The sequence below is a fragment of the Lipophrys pholis genome (assembly GCF_963383615.2).
Source record: "Lipophrys pholis genome assembly, chromosome: 19".
Lineage (NCBI taxonomy): Eukaryota > Metazoa > Chordata > Actinopteri > Blenniiformes > Blenniidae > Lipophrys > Lipophrys pholis.
In genome coordinates this window covers 2,438,401-2,455,666 of record NC_137647.1, presented here as the reverse complement: position 1 = coordinate 2,455,666, position 17,266 = coordinate 2,438,401, and the positions used below count along the sequence as shown (strand labels likewise).

At 43.9% G+C, this 17,266-nt stretch overlaps 2 protein-coding genes across 4 annotated transcripts; both read right to left on the bottom strand.

Annotated features, from left to right (window-relative positions):
- Window positions 1–7,605, bottom strand: LOC308124274 (uncharacterized protein; the record flags this gene model as incomplete). Its single annotated transcript, XM_080487197.1, has 12 exons — window positions 1–562; window positions 991–1,162; window positions 1,238–1,332; window positions 2,051–2,177; window positions 2,671–2,873; window positions 2,949–3,103; window positions 5,511–5,616; window positions 5,717–5,888; window positions 6,120–6,214; window positions 6,821–6,947; window positions 7,173–7,378; window positions 7,464–7,605. The coding sequence occupies 12 exons, from the start codon at window positions 7,603–7,605 to the stop codon at window positions 453–455; spliced, it is 1,710 nt and encodes a 569-aa protein (XP_080343323.1). The 3' UTR covers window positions 1–452.
- Window positions 7,606–8,809: 1,204 nt separating this feature from the next.
- apol (apolipoprotein L) lies at window positions 8,810–13,311 on the bottom strand. 3 transcript variants are annotated; one of them, XM_080488505.1, is made up of 5 exons: window positions 13,108–13,214; window positions 12,315–12,554; window positions 11,345–11,935; window positions 10,659–10,778; window positions 8,817–10,537 (listed from the first exon to the last, which is right to left on the bottom strand). In XM_080488505.1, the coding sequence occupies exons 3-5, from the start codon at window positions 11,812–11,814 to the stop codon at window positions 9,490–9,492; spliced, it is 1,638 nt and encodes a 545-aa protein (XP_080344631.1). In that variant the 5' UTR covers window positions 11,815–11,935; window positions 12,315–12,554; window positions 13,108–13,214; the 3' UTR covers window positions 8,817–9,489. The 3 variants fall into 3 exon arrangements, with proteins under 3 accessions (XP_080344629.1, XP_080344631.1, XP_080344630.1); XM_080488504.1 differs by lacking the exon at window positions 12,315–12,554 and having other exon boundaries at window positions 8,823–9,984; window positions 10,081–10,537; window positions 13,108–13,239; XM_080488503.1 differs by lacking the exon at window positions 12,315–12,554 and having other exon boundaries at window positions 8,810–10,537; window positions 13,108–13,311.
- Between the last annotated feature and the right edge of the window lie 3,955 nt (window positions 13,312–17,266).

Here is a 17,266-nt window from a genome sequence, read left to right as displayed (position 1 = left end):
GGAAATAATTCAAGCTTTTATTTCTTGTAATCTTGATGATCAAGCCTTACACATAATGAAATTCAGTGTCTCAGAAAATTAGAAGATCACATAAAACCAATTAATAAGAGAAAGTTTCAAGCACAAATATCAGGCTTCTGAAAAGTATGTTCATTTCTATGCACTCAATGCTTGATTGGGCTCCGTCTTGCATGAATCTGTACAAGTACAATACAATGACTATTCTATTCTATTCTATGGTACATTTGATAACAACATGCTGAGTATATTTTACATTTTTAAATGGTCACTACTACAAACATTACACATTGTTCTAGTCATTAGTATTGATCAAGGGAATTTAAGCTCTTTGACATGTCTGGTGTGATCCTGCAAACAGATCAAGAGCTGCTACAGCAGATCTGAGGAACAGTTTTTTTCTAGAAAACTGATAAACATCATAAAGCTGCAGTTTATTCCCAGATGAACTTCAGAGACAAATCTCCAAGTTTCTCCTGAAGGAGTTGATCCACTCGTCGACTCTGTTCAGCAGAGAAATAGTTCCTCCAGTCGCCGATCTGACCTGAAATCAAGGCCAAAGGATTTTCCTCAGAAAGATAATTCAGTGAAAACTCAGCAAAAGGCCTGTGAGATACGACGTCCTGAAATCTGACGTCGGGCCTCGTTTACCTGACGAGTGGAAACGCATCGTTTTTGACTTTATCTTACAGGAAAGTTTTGCTTTTACATGGAAACAATCTGAAACAACAAATACTGAAAACAATGTAGTTTTCATGTCGGGCCACCAGTCGGTGCTGTTGTTCGATTTGATTTTAATGAAACTAAATCCACAGTTTTCAAAAAGTTGCACTTTTAGTGGCTCCAAGCATCACTGTCATGTAAAAACAGACCCAAAGAAAACAACACTAGGAATGTTTTGTGTTTTCACTTGAAGACGTTGTGGTGTGAACGAGGCCGCAGTCTGGTTCTGATTCAAGTTTTGGATTTTACCTTTACGCATGAAGTTCGCTCGAATCTGGTCTTGTGGTAGAAACTCATAGTTTGCTTTGGGGTCTTTCTTCATGTTCTTAAACGTAGAGTTCTCTACGACTTGCTCGACGGCGGCGTCGCTCAGGTTTCTCCCCAAGAAGCTGCAGATCTTTTGCACGGCTCCTTTCAGGTCCTGCAGAGGAAAACATCTCATCCTCTGGAAGAAACGTGGTGAAATGAAGAATCTAGGAAGGAAGCAATCTCTCACCAGGATCATCTCCTCGTAGGTCAGCATGAGGATGTTGTACTGGTCTCTGTTTAGGTGCCAGGCTCTGACGTGGTCAAACCAGGACGATCCCCCGACTGTCAAACAGAGAGATAGAATCCATACTTTACCTTCTTTATTTGAACTGAAGAGATTCATATATTTACCCCCAATGAGAACAAAAGAACCACAAGCACAAGAGGCGCCGGTGTTCAAACGACGCTCTGGACCCTGTTGTGCACCAAGAAAGTTTCCATTCCAAGTTAATATTCCTCCCATCTTTTCCTGTTCAGTTAAAAGGGTCATGTTAAAAATTCCCTTCCTAAAGGTTCTCCATCAGTACTAATCGTCTGCATACCTGGACTGACGTCCCAGAAGTGAAGACAGTCTGTCCTCTCTCTCCCTGGCTTGTTTCAGTTTTTAAAAAGTGTGTTGCTCCAACCAGCCAATCAGAAATCAAACCCTATATAGTGTCATTGGGGGTTTAACCAATCCCAATCAAGGTAGGCCCTCCCTTTGACTCCTCCCACAATTAGGCAGCTCTGCTCTGGCACATGTCACCACGAGAGGAAGGACTTCCTCCTCTTCCCGAGATGGACATGTGTGGGCGGAGCCAGTCCAGCTCACACAGACACAGCAGATTCTGAATGCAGCTCCTATGATCCAATATTCAAATGGGGGAAAATCAAAGAGAAGCTACAAACTTTCAATACAAAGTTTTCTGGACCAACCAGACCATGTGAAAGTTTTTGAAAATATGGATAATTTGACCCCTTTAATCGTCGCCATGCCGACAGTGCGGTTGAGGTTTCTCACCGTTTCCCGTCAGGTACTGGTCCAGAAACTGCTGGAAGCTCTCGGGAGTGTCCATCACGGTGCATTCACTGCTGAAGTGAAAATACGAGACGATGTTGTCTTTCGGATTCCGCATCACGTAGATGATCTGAAATCACGGAAAGTAAAAATAAACATTTTCAGTTTGAACCAAGATGGCCTCTTCTCTGTGACAATTGATTTTCTGTTTTGAAACAAGAAGAATCGCCACCAGATATCAGAGTTAAAATCAGACAGGAACCTTTAGAAATGTTTTTTTATACCTTTATTCTGATATATAAATAGTTAGTTGATGCTTTTAACCTGAAAAATATCAAGAATCATGCAAAATGACTTGAGCATCATTACGAGGATTCATAAACTCAGTGTGTCTCATGAATCAGATTTATTATTTCAACCCTTTTTAACGACACAGGATCTACTTAATGGAGTCATCTTTCATCAATATTCTCCTTTTAGGAAACTTCTAAAGTTATAATTGATAAAAGTGACTTTCACCGGCAAAGTAGGATTGAAATGTTTGGAAAAATTTGAAAGTGTGTTTCATGCAAAGTGCAGCAGCGTGGTTATAGTTTATGGCTTTTTGTTTGACTGAATGTGACCTTTGCCTTCTTCTCCTTCAGTCCCGGAGGCATGAGAGCCGGAGTGAGGTGAGAGGAGAAGAGTCGAGGCGACGGCCTCTTGGAGTAATCTCGACCCTCGCAGAACTCCAGCCAGGGCATCTGCTCGTAGTTGTTTGGATATTCATTCAGGCCTCCGGCCAGCTCACAGATAGAGATGATGATCTGCTGAGTCCAAATGGTTCCTGTCCAGGACGGAAAAGTTCTGTAATGAGCACAACATTACCAATAAAACACTGATATTAGAGTTTCTCACCAACCTGACTTTAAGTAGGTGACGAGGAAGATGTCACTGTCTCTGATTTCAAAACTCTGGAGCGAGTCGATGTATTCTGCGGTGGTCAGACCAGCGGGGAAGTTAAAGTTTTTATATCGGACAATATGTTCCGTGAGCTGCTCCATGTTCCCTCTTAATCTCTCAGATTAACTCAACGCTAAGAGCTCTCAGTTGGACTCTGAACTTTGATTTTTGAGCAGAAGTTAATGCATCATAGGAACAAAACAAAGGCGGGGCCGGAGGGGTCCTGAGATTCACCTCGAGGAGATTTGTTGTAAAAAGGTGGATTAAAATCATGAAAACATGTTTTATTATTGTGTTTTTAATCTGCAGCAGTTCACACATTGATTTTTATACATGTGCAGCTCCTTGATCATCCTATGGGGGGCGCTGCAGCACCCATAGCATCCGTACGTCCAATGGCCTCAAACATTCCCCTAATATTTACCAAAATCGTCTCACCTGAAAAGTTGATTTTAAATTTTTTATCTGAGTTTATTTTGTTCCAAATTCGTCAGAGTTCTAGTTCTAAACATCTCACACTTTGCCAGTTCCATTTTTTACCTGAAGCCTCGTTTACGCTCGACAACGTGACGAGTGAAAACACAAAACTTGCGCTCGGAGCCACGGAGAAACACAACTTTTTGAAAACGGCTCCCACTGTGTAACTTTTGGAAAAAAACGCTCCGTCTCCGTGGGAACAGGGAAAAACACAACTTCGACTCAGTTTCCATGGAGATGGAACTTTGTGAAAATGCTCCGTCTCTGTGGAAACAGAGACGACGCAACAGACTCCCAGTCGATCTTCTTCTGGGACTTTTTTAGTTTTATTTTGAAAGTCACCGTAATAACAATACAACTTTTGGTGGTCTTTCCACTAGAATGTTTTTGTTCTACCAGTGTTAATGTTTAGAGCTCATTGTTCTCTGCTGTGTGTGTGTGTGTGTGTGTGTGTGTGTGTGTGTGTGTGTGTGTGTGTGTGTGTGTGTGTGTGTGTGTGTGTGTGTGTGTGTGTGTGTGTGTGTGTGTTCTCAGTACTAAAACAAACAGCACCATCTAGTGGACCACATCAATTTAATGTAAATGGCCATTGCTTTCAAAACATGTAAAAGCGAAACTTTTCTAAAGCAATGCGTTTTAACTTGAAATATTGTCATGTAAGCGTGGTATTAGAATTAAACTAATACAAGGACAATAAATTCTTAACACTTTACTGAGTTCGGCCACTTTTTTTTTTTTTTTTTTTACCCTTTTGGGTTAAGTCAAGTTATTTTTCAGGTCCAGCACAAATACAGGAAATAGGAAAAGATCCCATCTTTTCCAGATACGGATTCTGCAGCATCACTGATGCGTGCAGTCAAACTCTCAGTGGTGTGACTGACGCGGCGTAAATGTTTATTTTTTGGTTAATTATTTGCAGCCCTCTTCTCGTCCACAGGCCTATCAGAGGTCAGGAGGTGGAACAATGCAAACAGCAGCTATCTGCAGAATGAAGGACACACGATCAACTAGAATGTTTTATTTCTCAAACAAAAGGAGAATTCCCACCATCCCGGTCTGTGGAGACAATTTCAGTGACTTTTCACAGTGTTGTTCTTTGTAAACTGGCTGGTGCTGTGATCCAAATCCACTTAGAGTCACCATGATCACATGATCAATATTACCTGACTTGTGCTGAAACAGGAACCTTGTGACCTTCGTTTGCACGATCCCATAAAATCTGGATTTACGTTGAGTTTTATTGTCACCAATGTAAAGTTCTTTTATTACAAGCCCTGTTTTAAGTGTCTGTTAAACATTCACTCTGATTCAATAAAAGAGAATGACTGAGCAGAACGTGAGGGAGTCAGTACCGCTGCCACACTGTTGGGGGCGATGCTGCGCACACAGGTCCTTCCTTTTCATCTGAATTGAGTTGATATTTATTGATTTATTTGATGAGTGTGTACAGTGCCACACAAAAAGATTGGCTCATACTGAATAAAACATTAAAACAATTTTAAACGTATTAATTTGAATAGTGATCTATGATGTGGGCTGGATTTTTTTAAATGGGGTCAATTCCATTTTAACATTTTTACTTATGTTTGTGGCGAGAACTCTGATATGACACATGAAACAAAATGCAAACTGATAACTGCAGAGTGAATTTATGCTCTTAGGTTTATGCATTTGTAGATTTGGGAGTCATGACACCACGGAGGAAACTTTGTTCTGATTGGCTCTACTGAGCATGTGCAGGACTACTAGTTACTACAGCCAGGGTGACCAGGAGCAGAAAAGTTGCGTTTCCATGGAGACAGAGTTGGAATGCGTTTGCATTGTCAGTAGCTCCAAGCACCGTTGTCGTGTAATCAGACGCCCAAAGTGCTGTTTTGCGTTCTTGGGCCTAAATCCAATGTTGACCACTGCAGCTACAGAATAAAAATGACGAGTCAAATCTCAGACAACCTGACCGGTGCCAGAGTGACTCGACACCACAGAGACACGACTGCAGTCCGACGTCGTCGTTCTCCTCCGAAGCCGCCGCGGCGACTCTGTTTACTCCCAGATGAACTTCAGTGACAAGTCGCCAAGTTTCTCCTGAAGGAGCCGGTCCACTTCCCGGCTCTGTTCGGCAGTGAGAACGTTCTTCCAGTCACCGATCCGGCCTGACGTGAAGAGAAAGCCAGACCCAGTCATTGGCCACATCCACCACAACACGAGAAGTTTCTCTTCAGGATCGGCCATGAAAGCCTGACGTCACGTTACCTCTGCGCATGAAGTTCGCTCGAATCTTGTCTTGTGGTACAAACTCGTAGTTTGCCTTCGGGTCTTTCTTCATGTTCGTAAACGTAGACTTCTCTACGACTTGCTCGATGGCGGCGTCGCTCAGGTTCTTCCCCAAGAAGCTGCAGATCTTTTGCACTGCTCCTTTCAGGTCCTAAAAGAAAAGAAAACGTTAAAAACATCTCGATACGCACTGACATATTTCACTTTATGGGCTCCATTTTGCTTGACATCCAACAAAATAATATCACTGGTCTGTGGCGCCGCCTCAGATTCTATAAAGTACTGTCCAGAACGCTCTAATGTTTCACCAACCCAACGTGAGCTGTGTGGAAAATTCTAATTTATTGTGATTGAAAGTGAGAAGAACAGATGAAAGACTCACCAGGATCATGTCCTCGTAGGTGAGGAAGAGGATGTTGTACTGGTCTCTGTTGGAATGCCAATCCCTGATGTGGTCAAACCAGGACGATCCTCCAACTGGGAAACAGGTGATAAACTGCCAGGTCAAAGCTTTGACGAGACCATCGTATCCATTTTCACACAAAAACAGGGAACGTTGAGCAGAAGCCAGCAGAACAGGAAGTACTCAAACACACGGTCCAAAACCAAACATCAGGAAGTCCGAATGAATGACGACAGGAAGTCAAACTGAATGAACAATACTTCAGGGGCATGGTCTGAATGAATGTCCGGGATCAATCTAGAAGGTTCTGAAAAGCCAAAACTGGCCTCCGTTTTAGAACCATCAACTTGAGATCAGTAAAAACCAAGTTCAGACCAAATTATGTATAAAGACTATCGCAAAGCAAAACAATTTGATCTGGTTTTGTTTTGGACTGCTGTCGTATTGGGAACAAAATGAAAGACTTTGTCTCGGTCTTGAGATGCTCTGGTCTTTGTCTTGACTCGGTCCCAGTCCCTCAAAGGCTTGGTCTTGACTTAGTCTAGGTCTTAGTGTTAGTTTTGGTCTTGATTCAGTTTCAGCCCCTGAAGGTCTTTGTCTTGACTTAGACTCGGCCCCTCAAAGTCCTGGTCCTGGTCCTGGTCTTGGCCCTTCAAAGTCCTGGTCTGGAGGTTTCTCACCGTTCCCCTTCAGGTACTGCTGGACAAAATGCTGGACGCTGGTTGGAGTCTCCAGGTCTGAACATTCACTGCTGAAGTGATAATAGGAGACAATGTTGTCTTTTGGATTCCGCATCACGTAGATGATCTGAGGAGAAAATACAAGTTCAACTCAATGCATGGTAATTATACCAGGATAACAGTATTTCCCACTATTCTGTTTAAAAGTACCTGGTAAAGTAAGTTCAGTTGAAAAAAAACAAAAAAACAATACAGTTGCTGATCTCATCAGTACTTGACTCACCCAAGATCTGCCATACATTCATTAAAAGCAACATTTCTCTATGATCCTGAATTTAATGAAGAAATGGACCTTGGCCTCCTTCTTCTTCAGTCCCGGAGGCATGAGAGCCGGAGTGAGGTGGGAGGCGAAGAGTCTAGGCGACGGCCTCTTGGAGTAATCGTCCCGACCCTCCATGTACTCCAGCCAGGGCATCTGCTCCAAGTTGTTTGGATATTCGTTCAGGCCTCCAGCCAGCTCACAGATGGAGATGATAATCTGCTGGGTCCAGATGGTTCCTGGTGCCGGTGGGAACAGCTGATCAGTCCAGAGAGCTCCAAGCAAAAGACCAAGGTAATAAAGGTGTTGCTTTCCTCAACAAACCTGACTTTGGGTAGGTGACGAGGAAGACGTCGCTGTCTCGAACTTCGAAGCTTTGCAGAGAATCCAGGTGCTCCGCGGTCGTCAGACCGACAGCAAAGTTGTAGTTCTTGTAGCGGTAGAGGTAGTCGGTGACCTTCTCCATGTTGCTTCTCAACAACAAAAGGCAGAAACCAAATGACTGGGTCAAAGGGAAAGCCATAGAGGAGTCCGGTGGACTCTGGACTTTGCCTCGTACGCGTCGACGATAGTAAACACTGCTCTGACCCACGGTAATCTATGCTGCGATAAAGACCCTTCAAGTTGAGCAAATCTACTTTTGGTACTTCAGAAACAAACAAAACAGAATGACCGTTTGTACAATCTAATGTAACTGTTGAATGCTTTAGTTTCTCTGTAAGCATGTTCAGCGTCTGCCATGTTGGAGTTTCCAACCTTTATGGATTGTGAGGAGGCTCCATGAAGACGTTGGGAATCGTGTTCTTTAAGGAGTTGTCACCTGGAAATCCTGTGTTTCCTTGTTAAAACATGAATATTGGTGTTGGACCGCAGTTGAAACTTGGAATTTGAAAGAAGCAGACTTTTTCCATTCGGGCTCTTTGATCAAACCAGCACCTCCCACCAGGGGGCGCACCCCCAAAATGGGAGGTTTTTGTTGTGAACACCAGAAGCTAATATCATAAACCACCTCTGTAAAATGTAGCCGCTAGCAGTTAGCTGCTATGGGAATCATATCAATTTTGAACCATGTGATTTAAATATGAGCCGGTATTTTATTTCAACTCTCGGGGGTGTTTTGCTCAGCGGCGTGGATGTTTGTAGACGCTCCATCGTTTTTCGTTTTTTTTTTTTATTCTTTTTTCGTATGAAAAAAGGACTGCTATGCTATCGCTAAGCTATCCATGATTAACAGTTCCTGCGGCCAATCAAAGCGCGCCTGACATCCGTACCAGTCAAAATCTCATATGTTCTCTCGAGAGGAAGTTGCGGTATGTAAAAAGTGTTTGATTCCATTTTCCATATAAATTTTAAGAATTGATTTTAGGACATTTAAGGGAGACTGGATACGTTAGAATACCAGGTTATACTTCCTTTAAATACATCTTCACTTTACATATTTGTAGTACATCATTGGATGAACAGTTATGGGAATGACATGATCTAAAGTAATGCATCACTATAACATTTTGGTACTTTTGATTAGAAAATCGTCATTAAAAATATATGAACCCTGTTTGTTTCACCTTCAATTATGTATAATGCAATTAGAGGCCAGAGTTTCCTTTACATTTCAAAAACAAACCAGGCTTCTGATCAGATTGAAAAATAGAAAATCAATGACCACCAAAGACACTTGAAGGTCTTTAAACATTTATTGAACAGCATTAAACAGATAATGGAAGCATTTGCAAATCAATAAAAGTATTGTAGAAAGTAGAACATGAGCCACAAAAATGATCTGATAAGTGCATTTATTATAATTTCACGTGCTCCTCATTTTTCTTTTAGTTCCAGTATTTCAAATCAACATTTCAGTTTCAGATCAAGATCCCAAATTTACTTGTGTAAATGAGTTTTTCCTCTTAATTTCTACAAAATTAACCCTCTGCTTGATCCTGTATGTCCATTAAAATCTGCTTCACTCACTTCCTGACTAGAAAATAAAAGCACAGGTTTCCTCTTCCACAAATCACTGCTATTCATTTCAAATCAGTCATTCAGAAGCAGGTTGTTAAACAAGTATATCAAAAATCTATCCAGTCAACAGTTTCCTGTCAGTACAAAATTATAGTTTTCCATTGAAAATGATTAAAAATCCGTTCATCTTGTCATTACAGTCACTTTTCTTATGAAAGGTCCGGTCTAACACCGTCAAGTTTCAAAAACAAACAAGCTTTCCTCACTCTTGTCCAGAAATCTGAAAACTCTGACCTTGTTTTCAGTGCATCATAAATTTGTAAATCATCGCAAATGAATAGGCTGAAGTAAAATACATAAACTAGAATGTATGTGCCCTCTGAAGCACGTCTCAATCAGCGTCCAACCCTGGACCCACCGGTTCCTGCTCCATTGCATTTGGTTCTTCCTCTACTTCATCAGGCAGCTCTTCTTCCTGCTTCTTCAGCTCTTCCTCCTCGGGGTAAAATGGCGTCTCCAGGATGGCCTCCTTCTTCTCCAGTGTTGGCAGAACTTCGGTCAGAGCGTCGAACATCTTCTGCCACGAGTCCATTGCTGAGCTCCACAGCGCCGCTCTGGCCCGGATGAACTGTGACACTTGAGACTCGCTGCCGTTGGCCAAACTTATGCTCTCTTTGCTGATCATGAAGATGTCCATCCCCAGGAAGAGAGCGTTGAGGGCGATGAAACCGACTCGGGCCGATTTGCTGAGGGCAGCAGCACCTTTGGCTGCTGCTTGGCTGATGTCAGGGATTTCTGAGGCCACTCTGGGAATGTTACGAAGAGCTGCCCCTTCCTCAGCCACCACTTTAGCAGCATTTGCAGCAACCTCCTCAGCCTTTAGAAGCTTCAGAGCAGAGACACCGTCAACCATCGAATCAATGGCTTTCCCAACAGCTCCGACCTTACAGGCCAGCTGAGCAACTCCCGCCGTCACTTCTACCTTGCTGGTTTTCAGTTTGGAGACCGTCTGATATTTGGCCTCATCCACACATTTCTGGAGGCTCTGCACGTTCTCCATGAAGCTCTGGAAGGAGGTACTGGCCTTCTTCTGTTGCGTGGCGTTCACGCCGATCTCCGAGGCAGTGGTGACCATGCTGTTGACGCCACTGGTGATTCCCAGTCCAACCCCGGCCAGAGTCAGAGGCAGAGACACTCCTGCTGTGAAGGGAATCAAAACCAAGCCAACGATGGACAGAATGCCTCCGACCGCTCCCACAGAACTACCCGCCACGTTGGAAATGCTCGCTCCCTTTTTCATCCTGTCCAGCTGAACGGCGGTTTCCTCCAGATCCTTCAGGAACGTCAGCATCCTGGGCTGTCGCTCCTGAAACTCGGTGACATAGCGTTGACCCGACTCCTGCTGAAACAAGAACGCCGTCCGGAAGTGTGGATCATTTCTGAGGAGAAAAGAGGAAACAATGAAACACCGAGCAGACTTTTTATGACGACGTTTTGGAATTTACTCAAGCGTTTCCAAATGATACGTTGAATGGTAAAGACATAAAAGATAGAAGTTACCTGATCTCCACCAGCTGGTTAGTGTGATCGAGCATCCTCTGGACGTCTTCCTCGGGTAAATCTTCATCGAGGTCGACCACCGTCTCTCCAACCGCTTCCAGGCCAAAGTCACTGAAGAAGCTGTGAAGAACATAAAATCTTTCATGCACCTCTGGCAGGGTCCCAGTGCTCCCCCCTCAGGGCTCACACCGACTGCCCCCACTGTGATGTCATGAAGCCAGTCACGGGAGGGGATTGGTCAGGCCTCCCAGGGGCAGACACCTTGGAATGCCCCCAACAAAAGCAAAATCAAAAAAGGCTCCTGCAAATCAAGGAGCCATCAGCTTCCTCCAGCCTGCACAATAAAACCGACCCTCTAAATCATAGATTAAGGAAATACTGGGCATTAGTTATTCATACAATGCACAGAACTGTTTAACCTTCATGAAGATGTGCCGATTCTGTTACTTTTGTTCTACTGGTGATGATGCAAACACATGGTCCTCATGGTAATCTTTACTAACCTGGTAACTCACATCAAAGATTAATTAAACACCATCTGACGGCGCCAGATGTTTTACAAAAAGCAAATTTGTTCACATACGAAGCACTCAGGCAGCAGACGTTAAAGTCTCGCTTCCATCCTCATTTCCTTTGTTGTGCAGGTTAGGATCAGGACTTTTTGTGCCGTCTACGTGATCGATTACCTTTTCTCAAACTTGGCACAGATGTTGCCGATGGTCTCTATGTATTTGTCCAGCTGGTACGCCAGGACCTCCACGTTCTGCAGTTTCGGGAGGAAAAATGGATCTGCGTCCATCTTAAACTCCAGCACCAGAGGGCAGATTTCTTTCGCAGCTGAGACCACGACCTGAAGGTAATCCAGTCCCACGTCTTTGGGCAGACGAAGCATCTGATCCTCCGTGAAGACGTGCAGCGAGGTGGCAGCCAGTTTCTCCACGGCCTCCAGGAAGGAGCTGATCTTCTCCAGACCCTGCAGGGTGTCCTTCAGCAGCTCCGTCAGCTCTTTCTGCAGCTCTGCTCGCTGGCCGGCCACAGACGGACCGACGGCTTTCTTCATGTACTCCTGGAAGGCCTTTCCTTTCTCTTTAGACTGGAAGACCTGGCCGATGGTCATCTCCAGGTTCTCAGCTCTGTTTTTGATGTCCCTCAGCATGTACACCTCAGTCTCCCTCTGCAGCACCCATTTAGTGGACGTCTCGCAGAACGTCCTCACCGTGTGGATGAAGGTGAGGGTGTCTTTGGTGTAACCCAACAGCGCTGCCTGCAGTTCTTCTCTGTAACAGGAAACAAGTTTTAGATTTCTAAACAAATGTCTCAGTGCAGAGGAGACACATAATACAGCTTCTCCAATGGAAACTTAGGCGTCATTTACAGGACACCTAATCTGTTTAAAAAAAAAAAAGGAGTGTGTTTACACTGCAACAGCAGACACACTGATAATGATGTAGCTGGTATGCCTGGCCACTGGAGGGCACTGTTGCTTGATTTTGTGATGAAACCACTCAGACATGTATGCAGAGAATAAAACGTTATAAACGTGAAGAGAATGGAGAGAAGCCAACATCTGTAAGGACTGATGACGCATCAGATGCTATCAGGGGTGAGTCTCAACTATAAAACTACTGATATGGATGATAAAACTAGAAAACTGACCGAGTCAAACCACTGCGGGTCGGCCATGTTTGTTTCCAAGTGCATGAGCAGAAGGAAGGGGAGGGAGGGAGGTATATGCGCAGTAAGAGCGTTCCATAGCCTCAGTCAGTCTCCGCAGGAGGGAATAGCGACCATGAAAGATTCCTTCCACCTTGGGAGCCGGGATAAAAACTTTGCGGATACAATGGATCTGCACACTGGTGTCGGGCGCCATTTACTCGTCAATGATACTCAGAGCCGCTGAAAACAAATGTTTCCTGCATGTTTGTTTTGCGCATTTAAAAATAACTTCCATCTCCATTATAGAGTTAACCCTAATCAGTAATCAGTTAATCAGTAATCGATGACCACTACTCCACCCACCTCCTCCAGTGCCCCCTGCTGGTTATACACATTAGAGCTCGTCTGTAAAACGAAAGGTGGAGGCGTCTGCTTGTACATCAACAGTAGCTGGTATATTTATACTATGTATTGCATTATATATGCAACAATACTGCACTATATCTGTTCATAATACTTTTAATTTAATATATTACAGTTCAAGTATAATAGAAAACTGGTGACCAGTATTACTAGTCTAATGGCAGATTTGTGTACATGGCTAGTACTGAGTACATGACTTAGACACCGGAAAACAAATGAAAGAAAAACAACAAACATTTACATTTGCTGGGGTCCAAACATGAGTTGAGAGCTAAAAGTAAAACGATGTTTTGAGAGAGAAAAGTCTTTGTATGTGTGCGCGAGTGTGTGCCGTCAGTTCAATCCAGGTTGAATAAATATTGAACGTTACCTTTTGGCAGACATGTTCCGTCCTGAGCTTTGTTTCTTTACCAACAAGAAAGATATCCTGAACTGTACCGAGACGTACAGCTCTCTGTGCTCCTGCTTTCAGTTTCTGTTCCAGTGGGTTTTAGCCCCCCCCCTCCATCAGATGATTCAGAACCCTCCCAGCCTCCGCTGGCTCATGTTGCTGCTGTCAGGACTTGTGGGAAGTATAAAGTTTGGGGAAGTCCAGTTCAACAACATTCCAGCTTGTTCACGGCCGTTTGCAGTCTCATGACGACGCCTCCGGGTGTGACAAAAGCACACGGAACTTTGTGATAATCTTTTATTGTCATAACACGGGCTACAGAGATCAGATAATCCATTGTTAATACACTATCATACTAATCAATAACATGCATTTGAACAGCTGCACAATGTGATGTTACTCCGCCTTGTTTGGACTCAAGATATCAGAAATCTCAATAGTGAATTTCTTGCAACATACATAAATTGAAACTGAAGAAAATACTTTAAAACCTTCTGTAAAATGTAAAAAAAACAATAGATGGCGACATCAGTCTGAGGAACTTCTGCTCCTCAATTTAAAGTTTGTTCAGCTGCGAGACATTCGAGGGTGTGAAACTTGTGCCAAAATAGCACTACTGCATTTCTGGAGGTACCAAGGAGAGCTGAGGCAGATTTCAGGAAGTAGTGATGGTCCGTTTGAAGATGGAGCAGCGGCACATGTGTTAAAAAAAACCCAAAAACTGGAGGTTTTGATTCGTTGAGCCGGAGTCACATGATCAGTGACGTCTGACACTTCATTCAGTGAGTCACTGCTTTATATATATATATATATATATATATATATATATATATATATATAAGCTTTAATGGTTTGATCTGAATAAAAAAATAACATCCCAGGTTCCTGCTGTACATTAAACATCTCTTATTCAGTATATTATTCTGTATTGTATTGTCTTTATTATTTTACAATGATTTCAATAAACACAATAACTCTGTATTTGATTAAGATGCTGACATATTGCGGAGGTTTGTGGGAAATGACACACAAAACATATTTACAATATGTTACATATTTACCGCAACCACCTGATGCCGATTCACCATTCATGATGTATTATTATGAATAAAGTTGTTTGTTTTTAAAGGTCTTGGTGTCTGTATATTAGGCTGAACAAAATCACAGATCTATTTAACAAACAATACCAATATAATGGGTTGGTGTTACTATGTGTCATTAATGAATTAAAACATGAATTAATTTTATGTAAAAACATATAATCATTTCACTATTTAATAAATTATTTAATGGTGTGTTTATTTATTTTTTAATTAAATAGTGAAATAATTATGTATGTGTTCTCCATCAAATTAATTCATATTCTGATTAATTAATGGTACATTCAATTAATTATTTAATGATTTAATGACATCTATATATTTAATTCCAATATTAATAAATGAATGACACATTTAATAAATTATTTAATGATGTATTTAATTATGGCACAATCAGCCTTCCATACAACACCGGACCATGAAATAATTAATTAAATAGTGAAATTATTACATATGTGTTTTACATATAATGAAATGATATTTTAATTAATGGCACATATAATTAATTATTTAATGGTGCATTTATTAATTTAATTTTGGCACAGTCAGCCCTCCATATGTCAATTCTACATGTTTATCCATGTTTTCTCTGTAGGTGCAGTTCTTGGAGGATTTATCACTGGCCACTAGGGGGCAATGTAGGATATTGCAATGACCGGCTCAGTGAGGAACCGGCCATATTTGTTGATATGCACATGTTCATGTCAAGGTGGTTTGATTGTGCTGTTCAGCCTAATTCATGTAAGTAATGTTTAATGTTTTTATAACTAAATGAATACAACAACTGCATAATATGAGTAATGCTGTAACATGTGATGATTCATGTTATGTTGTATGTTCACATTTAAGAGTTATTACTATTTGCTTATACTGCAATTGTTTGTATCATTGTAGGACTCCTTCATCTCTGTCATTAAAGAAATAATTCGACATTGAGGAGTGTTTCTTCATGAAGGAGTCATGGTCGTCGTTGAATGCTCTGTCCCCGGATGCACTTTTGTGACCGAAGATGTGTCTGAAGCCCTCGCCATAGCCCTGCTAACAAATCATGGACTTGCCCATCAAAACCCGCCGGCCACAGCCATGCCAGCCCAAGCCCCAACACCTCGAGGCCCAAAACTTGATCGTCCTAAAGTTGACATTGGTGTATCAATAGAGGAATGGAACGTGTTTACCCGGCGTTGGGATGTCTTTTGCACTGGTTCGGGCATAGGCGACACGCAGGCTACTTTCCAACTGTTTCAGTGTGCTGGACCCGAACTCGGAGACAGCCTGTTGAAAGCGAATCCACATGCCACCGCTGGGTCATTAGCAGATTTGATGGCCGCCATGCGCTCGCTAGCAGTCATTCCAGTCGCCACATGTGTCCTGCGCACTGAACTGCTTCAGCTGCATCAGGAGCGGGATGAAACATTCCGGGCCTTCACTGCCAGAGTACGAGGGAAGGCGGAGACGTGCGACTACAGTGCTGTATGTGCATGTGGCCAGAACGTGGACTATACTGACCACATCATACGTGACGTCCTACTTAATGGAATTTATGATTCAGATATACGCCGTGAAACACTAGGCACACCTGATATCCTGTGGAAACCTGTGAACGAGGTGATTGCACTTGTTGAAAACAAAGAAATGGCTCGCAATGCTCTCCCGTCACCCACTCTATCAGCCATGTCCTCATTCCGGCGCTTGAAGAAGGACCCACCGATGAGCCCCGCACAGGCTACAGCCCCAGTGGACAAGGCCAGACAGGCCTCTTGCCCAGACTGTAACAGCGCCTTTAAAGTCTTCACAGAGGGATCTCGGGGATGGAATTCTAGGCCTCACCAGGTCTGTATTGACTGTTACAAAGCCCGTCGGCGAAGGAGGCGGCCCCCTCCATCATCTGAAGGCCAGCAGGCTGCCATGGCCTCAGAGCAAATCTCCCAGGTCTCATCAATGGCTGAAGCTCGCTCTGGTAATCATCGTGGGAGTCGACGCCACACTCGGGCTACACATGGTAGTGTCAACAAACCCAAGCCCATCAGGCTCGAACACCACATCTTCTCCAGGGGCGAATGGAGGCGAGCCAGACTGAGAGACCACCCCCGAGTGTCAATTACCATCTCAGCGGACGAGGTGGGCGTACCAGGCAGCACCAGTGGCAGAGGTTCGAACGCTGGGGTGGCCATATCCGCCATTGCTGACACTGGTGCACAGTCAGACCTCTGGTCCCTGTCAGAGTTTCTGTCCTGTGGATTCTCACGCGATGTCCTACGCCCCGTTAACCTCAGTCTGTCGGCTGCCAACCGCTCCCCCATAGCCATTGAGGGAGCCTTCTTCGCCAACCTGTCGACACCCCCAGACAGCGGCGTGGCGTCATGCTGCCGCTCCATGGTGTATGTGAGTAGCTCAGTCCGCGCCATGTACCTCTCCTATGAGTCACTACTCTGCCTCGGCCTCTTGCCTAGAAACTTCCCATCAACAGATGGCAGAAGAGGGCCTGGATATGGGAACTGCCCTGACATCCTCAGCACACCTACTACACCCTTGTCGGTCAACGCTACTCGCTCCACTGGCAGTAGCGGCAGGGGCCACGATAGTCCTGAGGTTGCCCAGTGCTCATGTCCCCAGCGTACGGCGCCACCACCACGGCCTACGGCACTGCCATTTCCATGCACACCAGAGAGCAACAGCCGTATGAGGAAATGGCTGCTCGACAGGTACGCCTCGTCTACGTTCAACACCTGCCCCCATCAGGCCTTGCCTTGTGTGGAGGGGCCACCTATTGAAATACATGTAGACCCAGCAGCCACACCTAAAGCATGCCACACCGCAGCCAACGTCCCCCTACACTGGCAGGAGAGAGTCCACGATGACCTCCTCCGTGACGAGGCCCTTGGCGTTATTGAACGCGTGCCTTATGGTGAACCTGCGACATGGTGCCATCGCATGGTAGTCACTCTGAAGCATGACGGCTCCCCCCGCAGGACAGTGGACCTCTCACCCCTCAACAAGTTCTGTCAACGTGAGACGTTTGCCACTGAATCCCCATTCCA

Excerpts from the sequence above, each read along its gene's own strand:
- apol (XM_080488503.1), bottom strand. Across the intron at positions 10,779-11,344 it reads TGTGCCAAGTTTGAGAAAAG|CTTCTTCAGTGACTTTGGCC; the intron begins GTAATCGATCAC and ends TGTTCTTCACAG. Across the intron at positions 10,538-10,658 it reads AACCAGCTGGTGGAGATCAG|AAATGATCCACACTTCCGGA; the intron begins GTAACTTCTATC and ends TTTTCTCCTCAG.